Consider the following 20,037-nt stretch of genomic DNA (forward strand, 5'->3'; position numbering starts at 1 on the left):
GAGACCATGTAAAAGTGGTCTCAAGACGAGACCAAGACCGGTCTCGAGACATCCAACTCTAGGAGTATAACAGAAACAGCGAACATCACTATTCACGCCAACAGTTGGTTAGTAATGTGCCCTTAACATACAAAGCACTGTATAATTCCTAAAACAGTGAAATAAAAGTATTTATTTCGGAAAAGAAGACAAATGAAAACCACTGAAAACACTGTGCATGCGGCAGCACGTGTGCAACAGTCTGGTAATCCTTCCGTAGAATACGTAATTATGTATTACGCTCACAGCAAACCCACTGTCTGGGTCTGCTGTGAGCTTCTTAAAGACCGAAAATGAAGCTTTCTACAAATCCCAAACCAGTCTGTCTTCAGAAACCACTCACACCATAATTCTGCACCGAGGACACTTACTGGCAGCTTCCACCTCTAATAGAGAGATTCTACTTACTTTCACTTCTCTTTTTAAAGAGAACAGGACCCAAAGGGCAGTGCTTACTCGTCACTCGTGGAGCAGAGATGCCGGTGTTCTGGGAATTTCTCCTACCCCGTAAACCGTCCTACCCGTTGTTCCTGAGCATGTGCACAAAAAGGGAAGCTAAGCGCATCCGGCTGTGATTTCACGCTACTCCATTGTCATATTTGCAGGAGTAAGTAAGTAAGTATTAGTACTTTTTATTGACGTTGATACTTGATTTTTTTAAGCCTTTGTGATTGTTTGTCAATATTAAAGTGAAGTCGCTATCTGCTTTCTGCACAAAACTGTCGAATTTGCAGATTCGGTGAAGTCTGCTGTCAAGTTACTGGACACGTGGTATTTGCACAACACTTTTGAGTCCGCAGCTTCGGTGTTTTAAGGCTGTTTCGGTAATGTCGTTATTTAATAAGTTAAATTATTTGCATTGTCAACTGCACATGTTGAAGCTCATAAGAAAATGTTTACTGACATTCGTAGATATGGAGAAGAAGTGGGAAGAGATTTACGCGTTCATTTCTGCGGGCTCCTACCCTTCAGGATATGACAAGGCTCAGAGGCAAAACCTCAGAAGATATGCCTCAAAATTCAAACAAAAGGGTCAGTAATTTATTGTTAATACTAACAACTCATATATGTGGTTAAATTAATTTCTAAATATATATTGTTTTACTGCAGATGGAGAACTCTTTGTTGGAACCAGAAGAGTAGTAAAAACCATGGATGATGCCAGGAAGATATTTCATGAGTTTCATTCATCTCCAATTGGAGGACACACTGGCACACACAAAACGCTAAATGCAGTGTGTTCCAGATTTTACTGGTTTGGTATGACAGTTGACATTAAAACATGGGTATGTATTAACTGTTTGTACTGTTGTTAAATAGTGTTTAAAATAAGCAAATTTTTTGATATCAGTTAAAAGAGAAACTGTACACTTGAAAAATATAAATAAATATGGTTAATTAGTGATATTACAGTAATAACCTGTAGGCCTGGCAGAGATTTGAAGACGCGCACACAAAGTATTGTTGCTAAATAGTTTGTTCGTTAGAGAATATGTCATTAGGTGATTTTTTACTTTTTTGTATAAATAAGAATGTTGAACATTTATGTGAACTCCATAAATATTTTTACCTTAAAGATTCTGGAATGTGACCAGTGTCAAAAAGTTGGGAAACCACTGACTGCTGTGCTACCGTTGCAGTGTATTCAGGTAAATATTATGCCCCGTTTACCCATCAAACTATGCTTGTAGCTCATATTCATAAAGGCAGGAGGGTTTGCCAATTAATTTTAACCATCAATGTCAATGTGTACATTATACAAATTGTTATTCAAATTATTAATTTGTCCTTGATAGGTGTCTGAAGTGTGGGAACTTATTGGTATAGATCTTACTGGACCTCTTCCTAAAACTTCAAGCGGCTTCCAGTATATACTTACTGCAACTGACTACTTTTCAAAATGGGTTGAAGCTTTCCCATTAAAAACAAAATCTGCATCTGAGGTAGCCCAGCACTTGTGCTCCATTATATATAGACATGGCTGCCCCAAAAGGATTTTGTCAGACCAAGGCAGAGAGTTTGTGAATGAAGTAAGTGTTAAATAATTTTCAGTTACATTTTTTAACTTTACTTCACTGGGGTCAAAGATTTTTTTTCTTGTGTGCTTGTATAAGCAGTATAACCTTGTCCTTATCTGTTGAAGCTCAACTCTGATCTTTGCAAGTTATTGTAAATTGAAAGAAGTGTCACAGCAGCATACCATCCACAGACCAATGGTCTAGATGAAAAGACCAATGACAACATAAAAAGGTATGCCTAATTTTTATCAGTTTTTAATAACATTACTTATGTTATTCAAACTTAATTGTTACTTAATAATTTATTAATTTCTTTACTTCTAATTAAACTTTCTGTCTTACTTACTGTGTTTACATATTTCTATGCCTGCATTTAGAGCCCTCCGAAAACTGGTGAATGACCAGCAGAATAACTGGGATCTGTATCTAGATCCTACCCTGTTTTCACTGTGGTCAAAAGTACACACCACAACAAAATACACACCTTTTTTTCTGATGTATGGAAGAGAGGCAGTATTTCCATCAGAAGTGCCTGCTCAAGTGCCGGTGAGTGTTTGTCAAATTCTTTCTATGTTAGAACTAAGAATTGAAACCATTTAAGAAAAAAAACCCAGTAATGTCTTTATGAATATGATATCGTCTTGTTTTAATTGCTAATATCTACAAAATTTTAGATTTCCAACATCATTCTGCCAGACGACAAAAGGTACAGTGACTATGTACAGTCTGAAAGTGAAGCACAACATGCAGTTAAAGAAACTGCACAAGAAAACATTGCGAAGTCACAAGACAAGCAAAAGGTTGCATACGCCAAGCGGGCCCTGAAAAAGTACAAAAATGTTGTGTACAATGTAGGGGATCAAATTCTGCTTCCAAATATGAGGAAACGTGGGTGAAAAGGAGGAAGACTTGAACCGGATTTTTCAGGTCCCTACACAATTGATGACTTCAGTGGAAAATGTGTTAGACTGAAAAACGCTGAGGGAAATACTTTAAAAAGTCTATACAGTATTGACCACATTAAACCCTATAGAACAAGCCACCCTGTCCAAGTCTCAACTCCAACTGAACCTGTTGAGAGTAGCCCATCTTCTGAGATGTGGTTTTGCAGTCCTCAGCATCATCATGAAGCGCTGCAAAATAACAGATCCTCTGTCATTCAGTTTGCACCAAAAATAGCTCAGGTAAAATCAGTCCAAGCACCAGAAGAGCTTGTACCAGTGACCCCCCAGAAACCCAGCACGCAAGAAAAAGGTGGCATAGCTAAAAATCTCATTCTGACCGGTTGGTCAATTGTTGCCTGTTTGGCTAGTCAAATGGATAGAATGTTTTATTTTTTTTCTTCCCTCTTGCTAATTTTGACCTGTTGGTCCAATTTTGGCTAATTTCTGATTTACATAAAGCTACTCCCCTCTGGCATGTTTATGTTGTTGGCCCGTTGGCCATTGACTGTGATTTTTAAATGGCAACTGTTATTACTAAAGAAACTTATCATATTTTGTTTTTTAGTGAAGTGGCTTTGGGCTGCAAAAGACACCGGGCGTGTGGAGGCAGTCGTTGGGCCATACAAATTGTATGACTCTTCTTTTCGCACACTGGAGGACAGTGGGTGGCTTTCTGATGAGGTAAGTGAAGTAATCATTTTTGGTCCTAGTGGTGGTCTGTAAAAATAATCTTTTAATCCAAACAGGTCATTGATGCATACCTGCACTGCCTCATTAAGAAACAAAAGGCAAGTAAGAACGTATGCCGGTTATTTCACAAAAGTATTTTATACAATTTTGTAATCATTAAAAAAATATATAATAATAATAATAATCTTGCATTTTTCAGAAAGTGAGGGGGAAGTAACAAAAGTGACCGGGTCAGAAAAAGGAGTCAAGGAGGCGAAACAGTTAAATAAAACAGTTTTATTGGAGTAATTCAACTAAAAGAGACGGACAAGCCGCTATCACCATCAAACACAAACAAAAACTCAGGCGTTGGTCAAATAAAGCAAAAAGTCAAAAGGAAAGCGCAGCTCACTAGCTGGAAACCACACTACACAGCTCACTAGCTGGAACTCACCGCAAACACTCAGCTCACTAGCTGTACCCACACAAAATGGCACTCTGGCCCAGAGCTCACCCTGCACGGGGCTTAAATACCCTTAATTGCTGATGGGAGTCAGCTGCGCCGGAGGGAAAGGTGGCATCTCAGGCAGGAGGTAGTGGGACACGCCCACACAGGCACCCTCAGGAGAGAGAGGCCCTGCTAGGGCCGTAACACATGTGCTTTTGTATTGCAATAGCACTTTTAGTTTTGTTTAAAACTGTTAGGTTTAATGTCAGTGTGTTTCTAGGTAATGCTGATGACTACTGTGTGGTTTGTTCCATGCTGGAAGCCGATCCTGACTCCAGTATGATTGAAATGGTAAAACAAATAAACCACAAATGCAATATACAGTGGCTTGCAATAGTATTCGGCCCCCTTGAACTTTTCTACATTTTGTCACATTACAGCCACAAACACAAATCAATTTTAATTGGAATCCCACGTGAAAGACCAATACAAAGTGGTGTACACGTGAGAAGTGGAACAACAATCATACATGATTCCAAACAATTTTTACAAATGAATAACTGAAAAGTGGGGTGTGCGTAATTATTCAGCCCCCTGAGTCAATACTTTGTAGAACCACCTTTATCTGCAATTACAGCTGCCAGTCTTTTAGGGTCTGTCTCTACCAGCTAGAGACTGGTAGAGACATTGGTCTTTCACGTGGAATTCCAATAAAATTGATTCATGTTTGTGAATGCAATCTGACAAAATGTGGAAAAGTTCACGGGGGCCGAATACTCTTGCAAGCCACTGTAGTAATTATTTTCTCATCAAATTCATAATGTTGGTTAACACACTTACACCCCCCCCCCTCCTCTCCCTCTTCAGGTGCAGTGCGAGTTTTGTTCCAGATGGGCACATTTTGGATGTGCTCAATATGAGAGCAGCCTGGTCAAGTACCTGTGCGACAAATGTGCATAATTTGTACACTGTTTCTTTTTCTGTTCTTTCTCCCTGTGTTCTGTTGGATCTATAAATGTCAAATATATGTATCTGTAAATATATTCAGTAAATATATACTGTAACTATAATGGAGTGAGTTCATTGTCAAAGTTTATATAGTCAGGTGTTCCAATCACTTCAGTGGTGACAGCTGTATAACTTAAGCACCTTGGCATGCAGACTGCTTCTACAAACAAGTGCCAAAACATGCTACCTTTGTTATTATAAAGTAGAAGCATAATTCTGATGGGAAGAATTACGTGCCAAAACATGCTACCTTTATAATAACAAAGGTAGCATGTTTTGGCACGTAATTCTTCCTATCAGAGTATGCTTCTACTTTATAATAACAAAGTAGAAGCATACTCTGACAGGAAGAATTGCGTGCCAAAACATGCTACCTTTGTGAATGTGACCTACAAGCACACTTTAATGGGTAAAAGGAAGTGTCAAACCGTACTGGCTTTATGAATATCAGCTACAAACATACTCTGATGGGCAAAGTTAAGTGGCAAACAGTCATACCTACTTAAATTTGTGCTGGAATTATTGTTTGGCAGCAGAAATGTGCATAAATTACATACAGTAGGACATTTTGCCAAAGTAGGGCAGTTTGTCATATGGCAGCGTAAAATTATCCTACTGGTAGGACGGTTTGCCAAAGTAGGATGGTTTGTCAGAACACCGGATGCTGCCGGAGAAATATTTAAGTGGAGCTCAGCAAACCGTATATTTATCCTGGTGATAAATTAAAATTGACAAATAAAATATCAGTGATTCCAAAATTTCTGCTTAGAAAATCTTTTAGATGTTTTTTTTTTTTAAATTTCCATTCATTGTGGTGTTATAGAGACAGGAGATTAAAATAATTATCTCTTTGAATCACGGCTCACTGGGAAAACCTAAGTCACATCTGCAAATCAGTGTACACAAAAATGACAAGCAGCATTCACACATCTTACAACAAAGATAAAATATAAAACTGAATGTGTAAAATCAAAAAGTTTATGAACTTAGTGTAAATTCCATTTCATTGTCAAGTCCCCATAAAGAACTGATGTTTAAAATGATTTGAGTCAAACTGATTAATTTGTTTAAAGTAACTCTGACAGACTGAGCTCTGCACAGCGGCCACACTGAAAAGACTAAAGTTAATTACATGTTAAAAATAAAATCACGTCTTATCTGTGTATCACAAATCTGTATTTCTGTTCTTCATTAAATATTCTGCTGAGAGTGAGCTGTGTTTCTTTTCCTTTGGGGTAAATGTGAAATGATTCATGAAGTTCTTTTATTTTCTGAACTCATTCGTTATTTATAAAACTGAAAGTGTTTCTCAAGTAAATCAAACCTGAGAAGACTCGTGTTCGTTCCCACAGTGACATCTAACCCCATCTCAGACTTTGCACCAACAGCAACATGATCCCACCTTTCAGCAGAGAGAGTGAGTGAAAGTCAGTCAGGCTCAGCTGTTTAAAGCTCAGTCAGGAATTTCTGACCCCTACACATTTTCTTCACCATGCAAACTAAAGATTACTATAAAATCTTGTTCCCTGATGAATTTTCATTTCTTTTAAGTCTGTTATAACAAAAAATAGCTAGTTCCTCTTCTTAAAATGAGGTAAAATACAACCTCTAGATGAACGACCACACCAGCAAATGACTAAATGTGCCTGAAACTTTCAAAAGTTGTTGTTCAAACTTTTGATCTGAGTGATGAGAGGAATGAAATTCAGCTCATTGTTTTTAGTTTTAAAGCATTAAAAGAACACAGTGCTAACAGTAAGTCATGAGGAACTGGATTGTAATGTAACACATCTGAACTCTGCTCTGTTAGTATAACCAGTCTGAACCATGAAGGCGTGTCAGCACCTGCAGTCAAAACATATATAAAGCATTCACATGCTGCAAAGTGAAGCTGCAGACTGAAGCACAACACTGATGAAGATTTGTAAGTTTTAAATTACTTTTAAATAGAGAAAAATATTCCTAAAAATTCATGGACTCTTGATGATTCTTTATTTGGTGATTGTTGGAAGTTTCCGCACAGACAGACTGAAATCGTTCTCTTTGGGGAGTCAAAACTGAGAAAGAGAAGACTGAGCAGTTTAAGGATAGAGTTCTGTTAACTTTTGCATGATAATAAAATTATGTAACCTACATGCCTTTGTAACAAACCAAAGACAGAAACTGGGAAAATATATAAAGAAAATACAATTCTAAACAATTTTCTCTCTTTGATCAGGTGACTGCAGCCTGTGACCAACATGGAAAGGTATCACACTCAACACCTCACATTAAATTCTGCATTCATTAGCTATACTTCTTACAACATGATATTCAAAATTACTGTCTGTGTGCAGTAGAGGACTTACACACGACCTTGTGAAGAGCTGGTATTAAGATTAAGGGCTGTGGAAAGATGGGGCACCAGTCTGGTTCTCTGTACACAGAAAAAATCTCTGATCGAGCAGGAGATGAATGAAATCTAATATTCAGCAGTTTTACTGTCACTCTGTCCAGGAATATGATGTTAAAAATGGAGCTAATGTCAATAAAGAGCAGCCAAGCGTAACACCTATGTTGTTTCAAGTGGGAGATGGTGGTGAGGAGTGCTGTAATCTTGGCATCTTCTGCTGATCTGTTGACTCTGTATGAGTTTGAAGTGGGTCAGACGTTGGGAGGCAGGCGTCAGATCAGTACCTCAAAACACATCATTGTAAAAGGTGTCAGAGCGACTGCTGGGTAGTAGTTGAGGCTGCTGATGGTGGTCTTTTTGGGCAGCTGGATGATTGTGGCTGACTTCAGGCATAGTGGGATGAAGGACTGGGACTGCAATGCCTTTAAGATCTCTGTTAAGGCCTTGGACAGCTGATCTGAACTCTCTGAGGAACCTCCTGGTCGCTACGTCTGGTCTGGCTGCCTTTCTGGGGTTCACTGCCCTCAATGTTTACACTGTCATTGGTCATATCATCTGACAGACAACGACCCAAATGTGGTAAAGAGGTGCTGTATTTCCTCTATGGATGTTGCTATTATCTTTGTCCAGTGAGGGGTGAAAACAACATCATTGCACAACCTGGTTGAAATACTCAGCTATGATGTACAGTACATCACGGTAAAAGTCATGCTGGCTACTAACTGCTCTAAGCAGCTTATCCCATGGCTATGATAACTTTAGCATAGATGGTAGGTATACAACCGTTACCATGATGCCAGTACAGCTGTCTACAGTCCTTTCAAAGCTTATTCCCAAGCTCAGATGATTCTGATGAGTATAAGTCGACTCACCCAACACACAGCAGTAGTTGAAAGCAAACAACCACACTCATACATATACATCGCACAGTAAACAAAGCACCTGCAGAGAGCTGCAGCATCTATGTGTGCCATTAAACCCTTTTTCCTTTACAAAAGATTTAGAAATGGACATAATAGGTTCACATTGAGAATTTTACAACATGGTAGTGTTTGTATTGAGATGTTAATCAAAAAAGAAAAAAGAAAGAAAAAAAAGCACCTCACTTTCCTGTTTTGTATGTTTTTGCGCGTACCAGAGGTGGGACCAAGTCATTGTTTTGCAAGTCTCAAGTAAGTCTCAAGTCTTTATCCTCAAGTCTCAAGTCAAGTCTCAAGTAATGTCAGGCAAGTCAGAGTCGAGTCTCAAGTCACTGGTGTAAAAGTCCGAGTAAAGTCACAAGTCTGAAATTTTGAATTTCAAGTCCTTTCGAGTCTTTAAAAAAAACCCGAAAAAAAGCATGTTGCAGTTATATGCTAAATGTAAATATTAGACCATGTAATTTTTAAATCTGTGTTTTTCTCAACACATGACAAAATAGTGAACTTAGAAAATATACACAAATTGTGAAATTGCACCTCTTTAAAATGCAGCTCAATTAAACCTAGCTCCAAGAATAATTTTCACCAACAGTTCTGAGATAAGCTGCATGTTATTCTTTGGATGCGGTTGTAGGACCAGCTTTAAAATCGCATGACAAAAGTATCATACACATTAAAAAAAAAAACTGCATCACCAACGTAGCCTGGACAACATTTGCTAGTTAGATGAAGTCAGCTATCTCATCCTAGCAAGCATATTTATATGCATATTTATAATTATACGGTTCTTGGAGTGAGTGCATACACTCATGAAGTTTAGAAACTTCCGGTCACTGCAACAAGCCCAGGTACAGTTTACCGACGGATGGGTGCAGGACCTTGAAATGCACCGTGTAGAAAGTAAAGACCATCGTACGTATCATAAGTTTACCAGTCTCACAAATCGTCGTCATAAATACACATTCGTTAACCGTTTATTAATAGGACCTTTGAGCTCAAGGGTAATTAATTAGCAGTGGAAATAATTTCTGGTTCGCATCACAGAAATGTAGCAGTGACAATAATACTGTATGCTGTAATCGCACTGGACAATTAGTGATACAAAACAACTGTTTTACCCTGTGAATAAAAGTATATGTTTTTGTCAATGTACCATAATAACAGAAGCGAAACGCAATATTGTGTCAGGACAATTCACTATTTATGCACAATAAATAAAGGAGCATAGCGCGACCATTTCTGTTCAGCGCCAGACTTGCTTGTAACCTATATCACCAATTATGTTAAGAAAAATGACGTATTAACTACAACAGCAGACTGACCTTTGTGGGAATGCTTGGAGCAGACTAACCTGTGAGCTGGAGTGTTCTGGGACGTTATATTTGGTCTTTGAATGGCTGCAATCCAGGCCATCCGTCGCCTCTTTGTTACTTCGGAAACATGGCTGAACAATTTCTCTTCAACGACATAATCCGATAACAACCGATCTCTTTACCCGTCGGCTTCCCGTGGCTGTCATGCGACCGGCTATTGCAGTTAATAATACAACAGCTTCTTGACATTTTTGTGTTTCTTTTTATCGCTGTATAACTGATTTTAATTGAAAGCCTGCGTGCGCTAGTACCGCTTGCCACGAGTTCCCAGAATCCTTTGCGGTTCTACCCGTGAATGACGTCACATTTTCAATCTCTATATAATATGCATGTTAAATTTTATATTTGGGGTAAAATATCAAGTCTTTTCAAGTAAACCGGTTCAAGTCCAATTCAAGTCCCAGGTCATTGGTGTAAAAGTCCAAGTCAAGTCACAAGTCTTAGAACATTTTTTCAAGTCAAGTCTAAAGTCATAAAATTAATGACTCGAGTCTGACTCGAGTCCAAGTCATGTGACTCGAGTCCACACCTCTGGCGCGTACTGAATAATAGTAAAAAACATTGTTCTTCTCACAGAGTCAAACAAGCCTCAGATGTTCCCATTTTCCAGCTTTGTCACCAAAATCACAGTGACCTGGACTCTATATTTACGGTTTGTAAAACAACCTCCACTCTCCACAATCATGTCCCTGTAGCACCTTTTGTATCAACAGACTCTGATTGTGTTCAATACGGATTTGATCTCTTCTGCATTTACATTTTATGATGTGATCTGTTTCAGCTGCTGGAGGATGAAATTGTTGTCTTCGTGAAGAATGAGCTAACAAGGATGAAGAATTCTCTGAATCCAGAATTCTCTGAATTGTCAGAAAGTCCAAATGAGGACGAGGAGCAAAGGAGCAGAAGGGAAGCATTTCTGAAACTCACAGTGCACTTCTTGAATAAAATGAATCAAAAGGACCTCGCTGCCTGTCTGCTGAGCAGTAAGAGGATTCCTTTTCATAAATGCATTCTCAAGAAATTCTAATATTTTCTTTTGAAACATTTTCATTATTTTTCTTTCCATTAGAAAACCCTCATCCACACTTTGGGTATAAACTTAAATCTGACATAAAGAAGAAGTTGCAGCCTGTGTTTGAGGGGATTTCTAAAGCACAAAACTCCTCCGGTCTGAATCAAATCTACACAGAGCTCTACATCACAGAAGGCAGGAGTGGAGAGGTCAATAATAAACATGAGGTCAGACACACTGAAAGACATGTCAGTAAAGGTGAAACAACAATCAGATGTGAAGACATGTTTAAAACATCAACTGCAAGAGACAAACCAATCAGAACAGTGCTGACAAAGGGAGTGGCTGGGATCGGGAAAACATTCCTGACACATAAGTTCACTCTGGATTGGGCCGAAGGCAAAGCTAACCAGGACATAAAGTTGATATTCCCATTCACATTCAGAGAGCTGAATCTGCTGAAAAATAAAAGGTTCAGCTTGGTTGGACTTGTTCATCACTTTTTTAGTGAAATCAAAGAAGCAGGAATCTGTAACTTTGAAAACTTCAAAGTTGTGTTCATCTTTGACGGTCTGGATGAGGCTCGATTTCCTCTGGACTTCCACAACACTGAGATGCTGACTCATGTTACAAAGTCCACATCAGTAGATGTGCTGCTGATGAATTTAATCACTGGGAATTTGCTTCCTTCTGCTCACTTGTGGATAACCACAAGACCTGCATCAGCGGGTCAGATCCCCTCCAAATATTTAGACGCTCTCACGGAGGTCACAGGGTTCAGTAACCCACAGAAGGAAGAGTACTTCAGAAAGAAATTCAGAGATGAGAAGCAGGCCAACATCATATTCTCCCACATAAAGACATCAGAAAGCCTCCACATCATGTGCCAGATCCCAGTCTTCTGCTGGATCACTGCTACAGTTCTGGAAAACCTGTTAAAAAGCAGCGAGGAAAAGAGATTGCCCAAGACCCTGACTGAGATGTACATTCATTTCCTGGTTGTTCAGACCAAAGTGAAGAATATTAAGTATGATGGAGGGGAAAGGACAGATCCACACTGGACTGCAAAGAGTAAGAAGATGATTAAAGAACTGGGGAAACTGGCGTTTGAGCAGCTGCAGAAGGGAAACCAGATCTTCTATGAATCAGACCTGACAGAGTGTGACATTAATGTCAGAGAGGCCTCAGTGTACTCAGGAGTGTTTACACAGATCCTTAAAGAAGAGAGAGGGCTGTACCAAGAGACGGTGTTCTGCTTTATCCAACCGAGTGTTCAGGAGTTTCTGGCGGCTCTTCATGTCCATCTGACCTTCACCAACTCAGGTGTCAACGTGCTGGAAGAAGAGCAAACAGCCTCAATACAGACCAAAGAGTCTTTGGCAATACACTTCTACCAGAGTGCTGTGGACAAGGCCTTACAGAGTCCAAATGGACACCTGGATTTGTTCCTTCGCTTCCTCCTGGGTCTCTCAATGCAGAACAATCAGAATCTCTTACAAGGCCTACATTGAGAGATACAGACAGGAAGCATCCAAGAAAACAATCAGGAAACAGCCCACTACAAAGCAGTTCAAAAATAAGATCAGCTCATCTGTAGTTCTGTGGTTGACGCCATAACAGACAAGAAGGTTCTGGGTTCAAATCCACTGGAAACTTTCTGTGTGGAGTTTGTATGTTCTCATCATGTCATTAGTCAACTGATGATTTAGACTTTAAACTTAAAATCTGTCCTGGTTGTCAAGTTTCAGCACTGGATGAGTTGGAAAACTATTAAATCAACAAAAACAGTATCAAGTTTTTTTCTGCATATGTCAGTCATCCATGAAATGTTTAAAGTTAAGACTAAGCAGATTGTAATGATTTAAAAAGAGCACCAGCCTTATTTGTTTTTTGTTTTTTTAGTTTTCTCTCTTTGTGCCTCTCCTCTGTCGACTCTTTATGTTGCTGTATGTTCTGTGCTGGTTATATAATGCAGCAACCCCACTCCACAGTCATGTCTCCCTAAATTTAGTTAGTGTGTTATATTTGTATTTGAACAATAATGTGCGAATGTCAAACTGACAAATGAAAATAAATACTTGCATGAAAAATCTTGATAACTGATTAACTGTAACATAAATTAATGAATATAAATACAAACATGCATACACAGAGCATCAGGTTGGCTGAATACACAGAATACAGAGTCATTAATTATAAATACAGAGTAGAGATTTTCCACGCTGAATTGTATAATTTCTATACTAATATATTTATTTAGTATTGAACACACAAGTGATAACTTTTATTACACTATTAAATTATATTTAATTCAATTCAATTTTACTCATGTAGTACTAAGTCACAACAACAATTGCTTCATGGCACTTTATATTATACTGTAAATACAGTTGACCCCCTATGACCAAGAACCAAATTGCTAAAACAGCCACTGCTGTTTTTTTTTTTTTTTAAGTTAGCTTCTAAAAGAAATCTGATATTTCTTCCACAAAAGTATTTTATCATTTTATTACAATTATAGTGATATACAAGAATGTTTTGTGTGTATCCTAATCAAACACAGGGAATAGGTCACAGCAGGTGAAGACAATAGGGGTAATCAGAGGACAGTAAAGACATAGAATAAAAGAAATTACCAAAATAAACCAGGAAAGCCAAGATACACTAACTAAGACAAAAAAGAGGAAGGCACAAAACTGATCCCTACAACAGTAAAATGCATTAAAGAGGATGCATACTTTATTGCAAGATGGCCGATTTTTTCACTACTTCATCTACACAAGGCATTTTGTAGAGGGTATAGGCAGTTTGTCTTAAAACAGCAACGGTTTTCAACTATTCTCGAAATTTCAAATTTTCTCTCAGAATGAAAAATGATGATCAATTTTTTTTCTTAACGGACTCTAACACATGTGCTCTTTAATCTTTTTGTGTGTTTTTCTTGCAACACCCAAATTTACCCTTTCTGTGTAGCAACAAGAGCGGCAACAAGAGGTTGCTGGGAAGATTAAGCCAGGCTCCTGATGACATTAAAACACATCCAAGATGTGCTCCTGTGATATACACTACAGACCAATACAGATCCCAAACAACCTTCAACACCAGCATTCCCAGTATGGTCACAATGGTGTAAAATGCTCTCTTCTTTGACTGGTCAACCCTGTCTCTGTTCCTGCTCTCTTCTCTTGGGCCTGAATGAATTAAGACACAGAGAACAGAAAGGCTGCAGAAGGAGGAGACGGTTAAAAACAATATCATGAGGAAAAAGTTCACAATGGCGATGATGATATCTTTTATTGTTATGAAACCTGTTAATGCAAAGCAAAGCAGCCAAACACAGCCTATGCTGATTATCCTGATTCTGACCCCTCTTTCTTTCCTTAAGCTCCGATAAGTGATGGGATGAACAGCAGCCATGTAGTGCTCCACACAAGTCAGCATGTGAAAGAAGATTTGTCCAAAGCAGGAGAAAGAGAAAAAAATGAACGGATAGATTAATATGTTTAAATTATTCATGACGCTGCCACAATAACTGAAGATACACGCTAAGACAGCAAACAGGTCCATGATGACGATGTTGTAGGTGAAGCAGTCAGAGTGACTCAGTGTTACTTCCATGAAGGTGGAGCCTTTTTTCCTCCATTCTTGGAGACCATGTTGGAGGATGAGGATGCAGATGGGGAGGACGAGGAAGATGATAATGATGCTAAATGCACGATAGATGAGGGAGCTTGGTTTAGAGATGAGACAGTGCATGTATAGAGGGAGGGAGGTGTTCATGGAGGAAAGGTGCCGATCCAAAGTGGAGAATGATGAGTTTGTCGACATCTGGAAAAGAAAAAGACAAATGGGACAAACCACTGGAATGTAAATTAAACTGACAGAAAAATTAAACCTATCTATATGTAGTTTATATATTCAGCTTTTTTCCCTGTTTATTATCTATTTAATTTCTTCTTTTATAACACTGTCTTTTTCTAAATTGAGGTTTTGTGGATATTAGGTGTTATACAGTTGAGGCCAAAATTATTAAACCCCCCCCTTATGAAATTAGGCAACACTCATTTTTTCAGTATGAAAATGACCATTAACAACAAGTGTTTGTTTTTTAAAACGTATCTGTGTCCAAAATAACAAGGTTCACTAATTGTAGTAAGGATATTTTATTGATACACTGAGTTGAAACAAGAAAGGGCAAAAATAAGACATCCAAAATTATTAGCCCCACGCCCATTAATAGTCAATACTGTACCCTTTTTGAGGGTACAGGGTATGGGCTTGAGGTCTGGGCTCTGTGCGGGCCACTCCAAGATCTTGGTTTTGGTATCCTTGAAAAACTGTTGAACTAATTTTGATGTATGATTTGGCTCGCACACTCTCCCTCGGTTCAGGAGGGACACACAGTGTTCCAGTAAGGTCCAGTAAGGTGCCAAAGAGGTATACGCCCAGTGTTGGTGGACATGGGTTTCACACAGGTCCATCAAACCCCGGTTCAACCAGGGGCCTTGTTGGAGGAGGTTGGTGAGTAACAGTAACATGGATGGAGGTTAGGTGTATTCATGGGGACATTCACAAATATCCCACAGTGTCACTGCCGGTAGAGTTTAAGGCCAAAACACAAAGTAAATGCTGCACTTAAGTTGCGCATGACGCATATCTTAATCCTGGGGACAAATTTGCCAGGGTTTCATTACCTGTTATGGCAGTGTGTGGGGATGCCTTCATGACCTTTAGTGGTGTGCAGTGTCTGCTCTTTGTATTATCTACACCAGCCCATGTTTAACCCCTGACTTTGAGACACAACATGTCTTTTTATTTTACTGTTTAGGGTCAAATCAATTTGAAGTCTTGCAGTGACAAAATAATAATTTGACCCAATTGCATTAAAGCAGAAGTAATGAGCCCATTTTGAAAATGTAAGCAGTAGAAAGTACAGATACTTGTTTAAAAATGCAAGGAGTAAAAGTAAAAAGTAGTCAGAACAAAAACAATAGTCAAGTAATGTACAGATTCCTGAAATTGTATCTAACTACAGTAGGAAGTAGTTGTTCTCCATTACTTTCGACCTCTGCAACCAAATGATAAAACTTGGTTACATGGTTACTTGGTGTGCTCTGAAGCAGTGTGGGCCAACATGCGCTTCATATTGATTAATGAAAGGCTTTATCGAGTAAATTGTGACACTCGCATGGTGATTTCGATTTTCCAGGTGGCTCATTATTTTTTTTAATACTTTTTATTTTGTACGTCTTCCAAATTTATAGTACATACAAACAATAATAAGAGAAAATAACGCAAAAGAAACCAACTAAACAGAATGAAACACATAATCTGTGGGGTAAAGAAATAACAAATTACACACATATGTAAACATAACTGTCGCGACCCGAACTGGGGCGGCCCAACATCTGTCCAAATACTACACTGGAGTGCATGTGGATATTGGTTGCATTCGTTCTGGTGGATTATTATTTTATTTTATTTTTTTCCCTGTCCCGTTTGGTTTTTTTGCCATCAGAATTATTGTCTAAAGGCAAAGAAAGATGCCCAACGGACTGACTTTACCAAATGGACCATCCCAGCCTTGCCGTATTGGTCTATTTGATTCGCCTTTTATTGTTTATTTTATTTTAACCTGCTAAATACGGGACAGACTTGACTGGGGAAAAGAAAGGGGAGAAAGAAAGAGGGAAAGAAAAACAGCGGGGAAGAGGAATGGTGATAAAGGGCAAAAAAACAAAAAACCAACAAAATAAGCAGACAAAAAATACACACATTAATCACCTGGATCACCTGTTGAGAAAGAAAAAAGAGAAAACAAGCAGAAAAAAAGAGCAACAGAATAAACAACATTACGATGATCAGTGTTGGGAAGGTTACTTTTAAAATTTATTCCATTACAGATTACAGAATACATGCCCCAACATGTATTCTGTAACGTATTCCGTTACGTTACTCAGTGAGAGTAACGTATTCTGAATACTTTGGATTACTTAATATATTATCATGCTTTTTACAACTACATGAATGTACTATTGCTGTGATTTATTACTGTTACTGAAGGTCCGTGGCTCCGAACCGTAGTAAAGGGACCTCTGACTAATACGGTGGGTTCTGTGTCGGGCTCGTAGCCGAAAAATAGCTTTACTTTGTTGTGTGGGTCAACTTTTCTTGCGAGAGACAGAGAGAGGCGTTGAAAGGTTGCTCCAAAGGAACTTATTGTTTTCGGAGGAAAACACGAACACGGTGTACAGTCGAGTCTTATTAGCTTACTTACAACTGGGCTCGTCAGGCACTCTTCTTGGCTGCAGTGGTTATTATTATATTTACATGCTTCCAGCTCCCGTTTTTGCTGGATGACAGCTGGTACTTTTCCTTTTTCTCCCTCCCTCGCTCACAGACACATAATGTGTATGGCAGTCCATTCTCCCTGCAGCACGGACTACACTGCCCATGATGCTACATTCTTTAGAGCTATACCGGTAGCATTCTGCCTATTAGCTTAGCACAACAACAACAAAAAGGCCTCTCTCACCCAGGAAACATGCAGAGAGAGAGAGCGTCACCCTGTAACCATGGCAACCGTAACGCTGCCGCCTGGAACAACAGAACGTAGCTGTCAAACAAAACCCAAACAGGCCTGACCCGCCACAATTTGAAACAGGGAAGTACCGCCGTGTAATCCATTTATTTCAACAAAGTAACTGTATTCTAAATACCACCTTTTTAAACGGTAACTGTAACAGAATACAGTTACTCATATTTTGTATTTTAAATACAGTACTATAATATTAAATATTATTGTGCAGCACGTAATATCGACAGCACACAGTGTTCTTTGAGGTAGGAGCCAAAAAGGGTGTAGTTTGTGTGTGTGAGCACTCCGCCCGCTCATATTGTTGGTGTATGTGTGTTCTAAGGTGCATTTAAAACCCAGGAGGGCATGGAGCTACCTGCCAGAGAGCAGCAGGTAAGCGCATAGCCCCTCCTGATAGCCCTCAATGTCTACGTGTATTTAAAATTGAGAGGTGGGCAACGACGCCAGGGGTGAGGTGTACACCCTGATGGTCTTTTGGATTCCGTGTAGTGTGCCCACCCCCAAGGTCCTATATGTATGTGTTATGAGAGTGTGAGTAATGTGAATGTCTAAGTTGTGGTGGATCCATGAGTTCTGGTGGATTATACAAAGTGATATCCCAAAGCAACACTGCTGTGCACCATTTCACCAAAGAGTGTTGCACAAGGGCTGTTTCAGGCCCGAGCCGGCATCCTAAAAAAGAGACTGACTGATCATTTTAAAGCTCAGTTTTTAAAACCTTATGCTGTAACTACAGCCCAGCCCATCCAGCAGTATATTAATGACTAACCTCGTATTGTGGATGGATTATCTCAGTTGTTTTCCTGACTGAAGCTTGGTCTATTTACAGCATCCTGCCATGAGATTGCATTTGTCCCTGACCTTCAGGAACCCTCAAGTTAACTTTTATCGAGTGGAATAAAGTTAGCGTTCATCCTTCAGCTTCACTGTTTATATCATGCTAACACAGTTGTGTCGCTAGCGATCACGTAGCATATCAGTATATACCAGCTAAACCAACTTCAGTAACCCTACAAACGTCACTGCTGTTTACTTTTCTGTCTTCATTTATGTCGGAAGCGATAGCAGAGCTGTACATCTTAATTTGTTTTGGAAATCCCTCAGCCAGAACATGGTATATTATACTTAGATGGAAACTAGCAAGATAACTTCCTACTTACTTCTAACTGTTAAATTTCATAAATTCTGTTTTCATGGATGCCTGGATGTTAAACTTAATTGTTACACCTGGTAGAGCAGCCACACTGATCATTTTATTACAGATGAAAGAATTTAGACAGTTTTTAGCTCTCAGAGATGCCACAATGATCGTGTGACTTTGGGATCTGCAGCAGAGTTTGGGCCCAGACGCAGCTAATGACGTCAGACTTAAAAACCAGATAGACACCCAAGCTGAGTTCACCCTTAATCTTTGCTAGATTCCCCTCACTTTCGGAGGAAGGATGATCCTTAAAAGATGGTAACAACCCCTCCGCCAACTAACGAGACCCTCAGTTCCACCAATGCACAGATGTGTGTCACGTGTCATGACTGGGGCTCACATTGAAATGTAATATTTTGATGTAATCAGCTAGCAAGTCAACAGTTTGAGGCACATAACTCCTACATTTTAAGTTAATAATCAATTTTTTTGATCGACTGTTTGAGTTTCTTCTGCCTGGCTCTGGTGGAGGAAAACAAGTATCATCAGATAGATATGCTAAAATGCTGTAAGGTAAATTACACTAAATTATGGGTTTGAAAAAATGTTAAGAAAAAAAAAAACTGCACAAATTTCTGTTCTTTCTGCATTTAAACTTTTTTATTTTTGTCTTTCAGTAATACTTGAGCATATAGTTTTAATATTAAGGTATGTTTGTTGAATTATGTAATACATAATATGATACTATCATTTTGCCAACAAATTAATCTTTAATCAACATTTTTCAGTGTGCCAATGTCTATTAAGCAAAGTGTAAGAGAAAAATATGGGACAAAAGATTATTAAAGGTTCCACCATATCAGATTCAGTCAGTGGAAGTAAAGATTATTAGTACTGGTGCTGCATGATGACTATATCTCACTATTAATTTTCTGGGAAATTTGACTACTTGGACAAACAAAAAGAATTTTAAAAGAGAGATTTATTTATCTATTTTTTATTTCATTTTATTGTCCAGCCTGACTCTGCCACCCGTCTCAATGCATTCAATTCAAGTATCGTTGCATTAAACTGTGACAATGACAAATGTTTGTCATTGTCACATGACAGCAATGACAATTATTTTGACATGAACACACATAACAAACACACACACACACACACACACACAAATGATGTGCAGAGTTTTGTATATTCAAATAAACCAGAGGCAATAAATACATCATCTGTCACTGTCTCGCCTCTACTCTGATCATAGTTTTGCATGACATAGTTTTCCTTAGTAGCAGGAAATATGTAAAGCTGCATGTCTTTAAAGCACATTAAAATATACCTCAAGAATTCTTTTTATACATGTACCTTTTATAATTTTCTTTTAAAGATGCTGTTAAAAGCACTTTGACTTGGAACTTAAACACATATAATCTTCTGTTTCCTCATTAAATTTTTTTAAATAAAAAACAGTGAGATATTAC

At 38.6% G+C, this 20,037-nt stretch overlaps 1 protein-coding gene and 1 long non-coding RNA gene across 2 annotated transcripts; both read left to right on the forward strand.

Moving 5' to 3' along the window:
* The first annotated feature begins 4,126 nt into the window (after nucleotides 1-4,126).
* LOC120718425 lies at nucleotides 4,127-5,192 on the forward strand. The gene is made up of 2 exons (XR_005692482.1): nucleotides 4,127-4,469; nucleotides 4,986-5,192. It is a non-coding gene; the product is annotated as an uncharacterized LOC120718425 (long non-coding RNA).
* A 2,133-nt stretch (nucleotides 5,193-7,325) lies between these two features.
* Nucleotides 7,326-12,951, forward strand: LOC120718391 (protein NLRC3-like). Its single transcript, XM_040006940.1, has 4 exons — nucleotides 7,326-7,374; nucleotides 10,388-10,463; nucleotides 10,593-10,794; nucleotides 10,881-12,951. The coding sequence occupies exons 1-4, from the start codon at nucleotides 7,367-7,369 to the stop codon at nucleotides 12,332-12,334; spliced, it is 1,740 nt and encodes a 579-aa protein (XP_039862874.1). The 5' UTR covers nucleotides 7,326-7,366; the 3' UTR covers nucleotides 12,335-12,951.
* The last annotated feature ends 7,086 nt before the right edge of the window (nucleotides 12,952-20,037 follow it).

This window comes from Simochromis diagramma, unplaced genomic scaffold (genome assembly GCF_900408965.1).
Source record: "Simochromis diagramma unplaced genomic scaffold, fSimDia1.1 OVJJ01000141.1, whole genome shotgun sequence".
NCBI classification, from domain to species: domain Eukaryota; kingdom Metazoa; phylum Chordata; class Actinopteri; order Cichliformes; family Cichlidae; genus Simochromis; species Simochromis diagramma.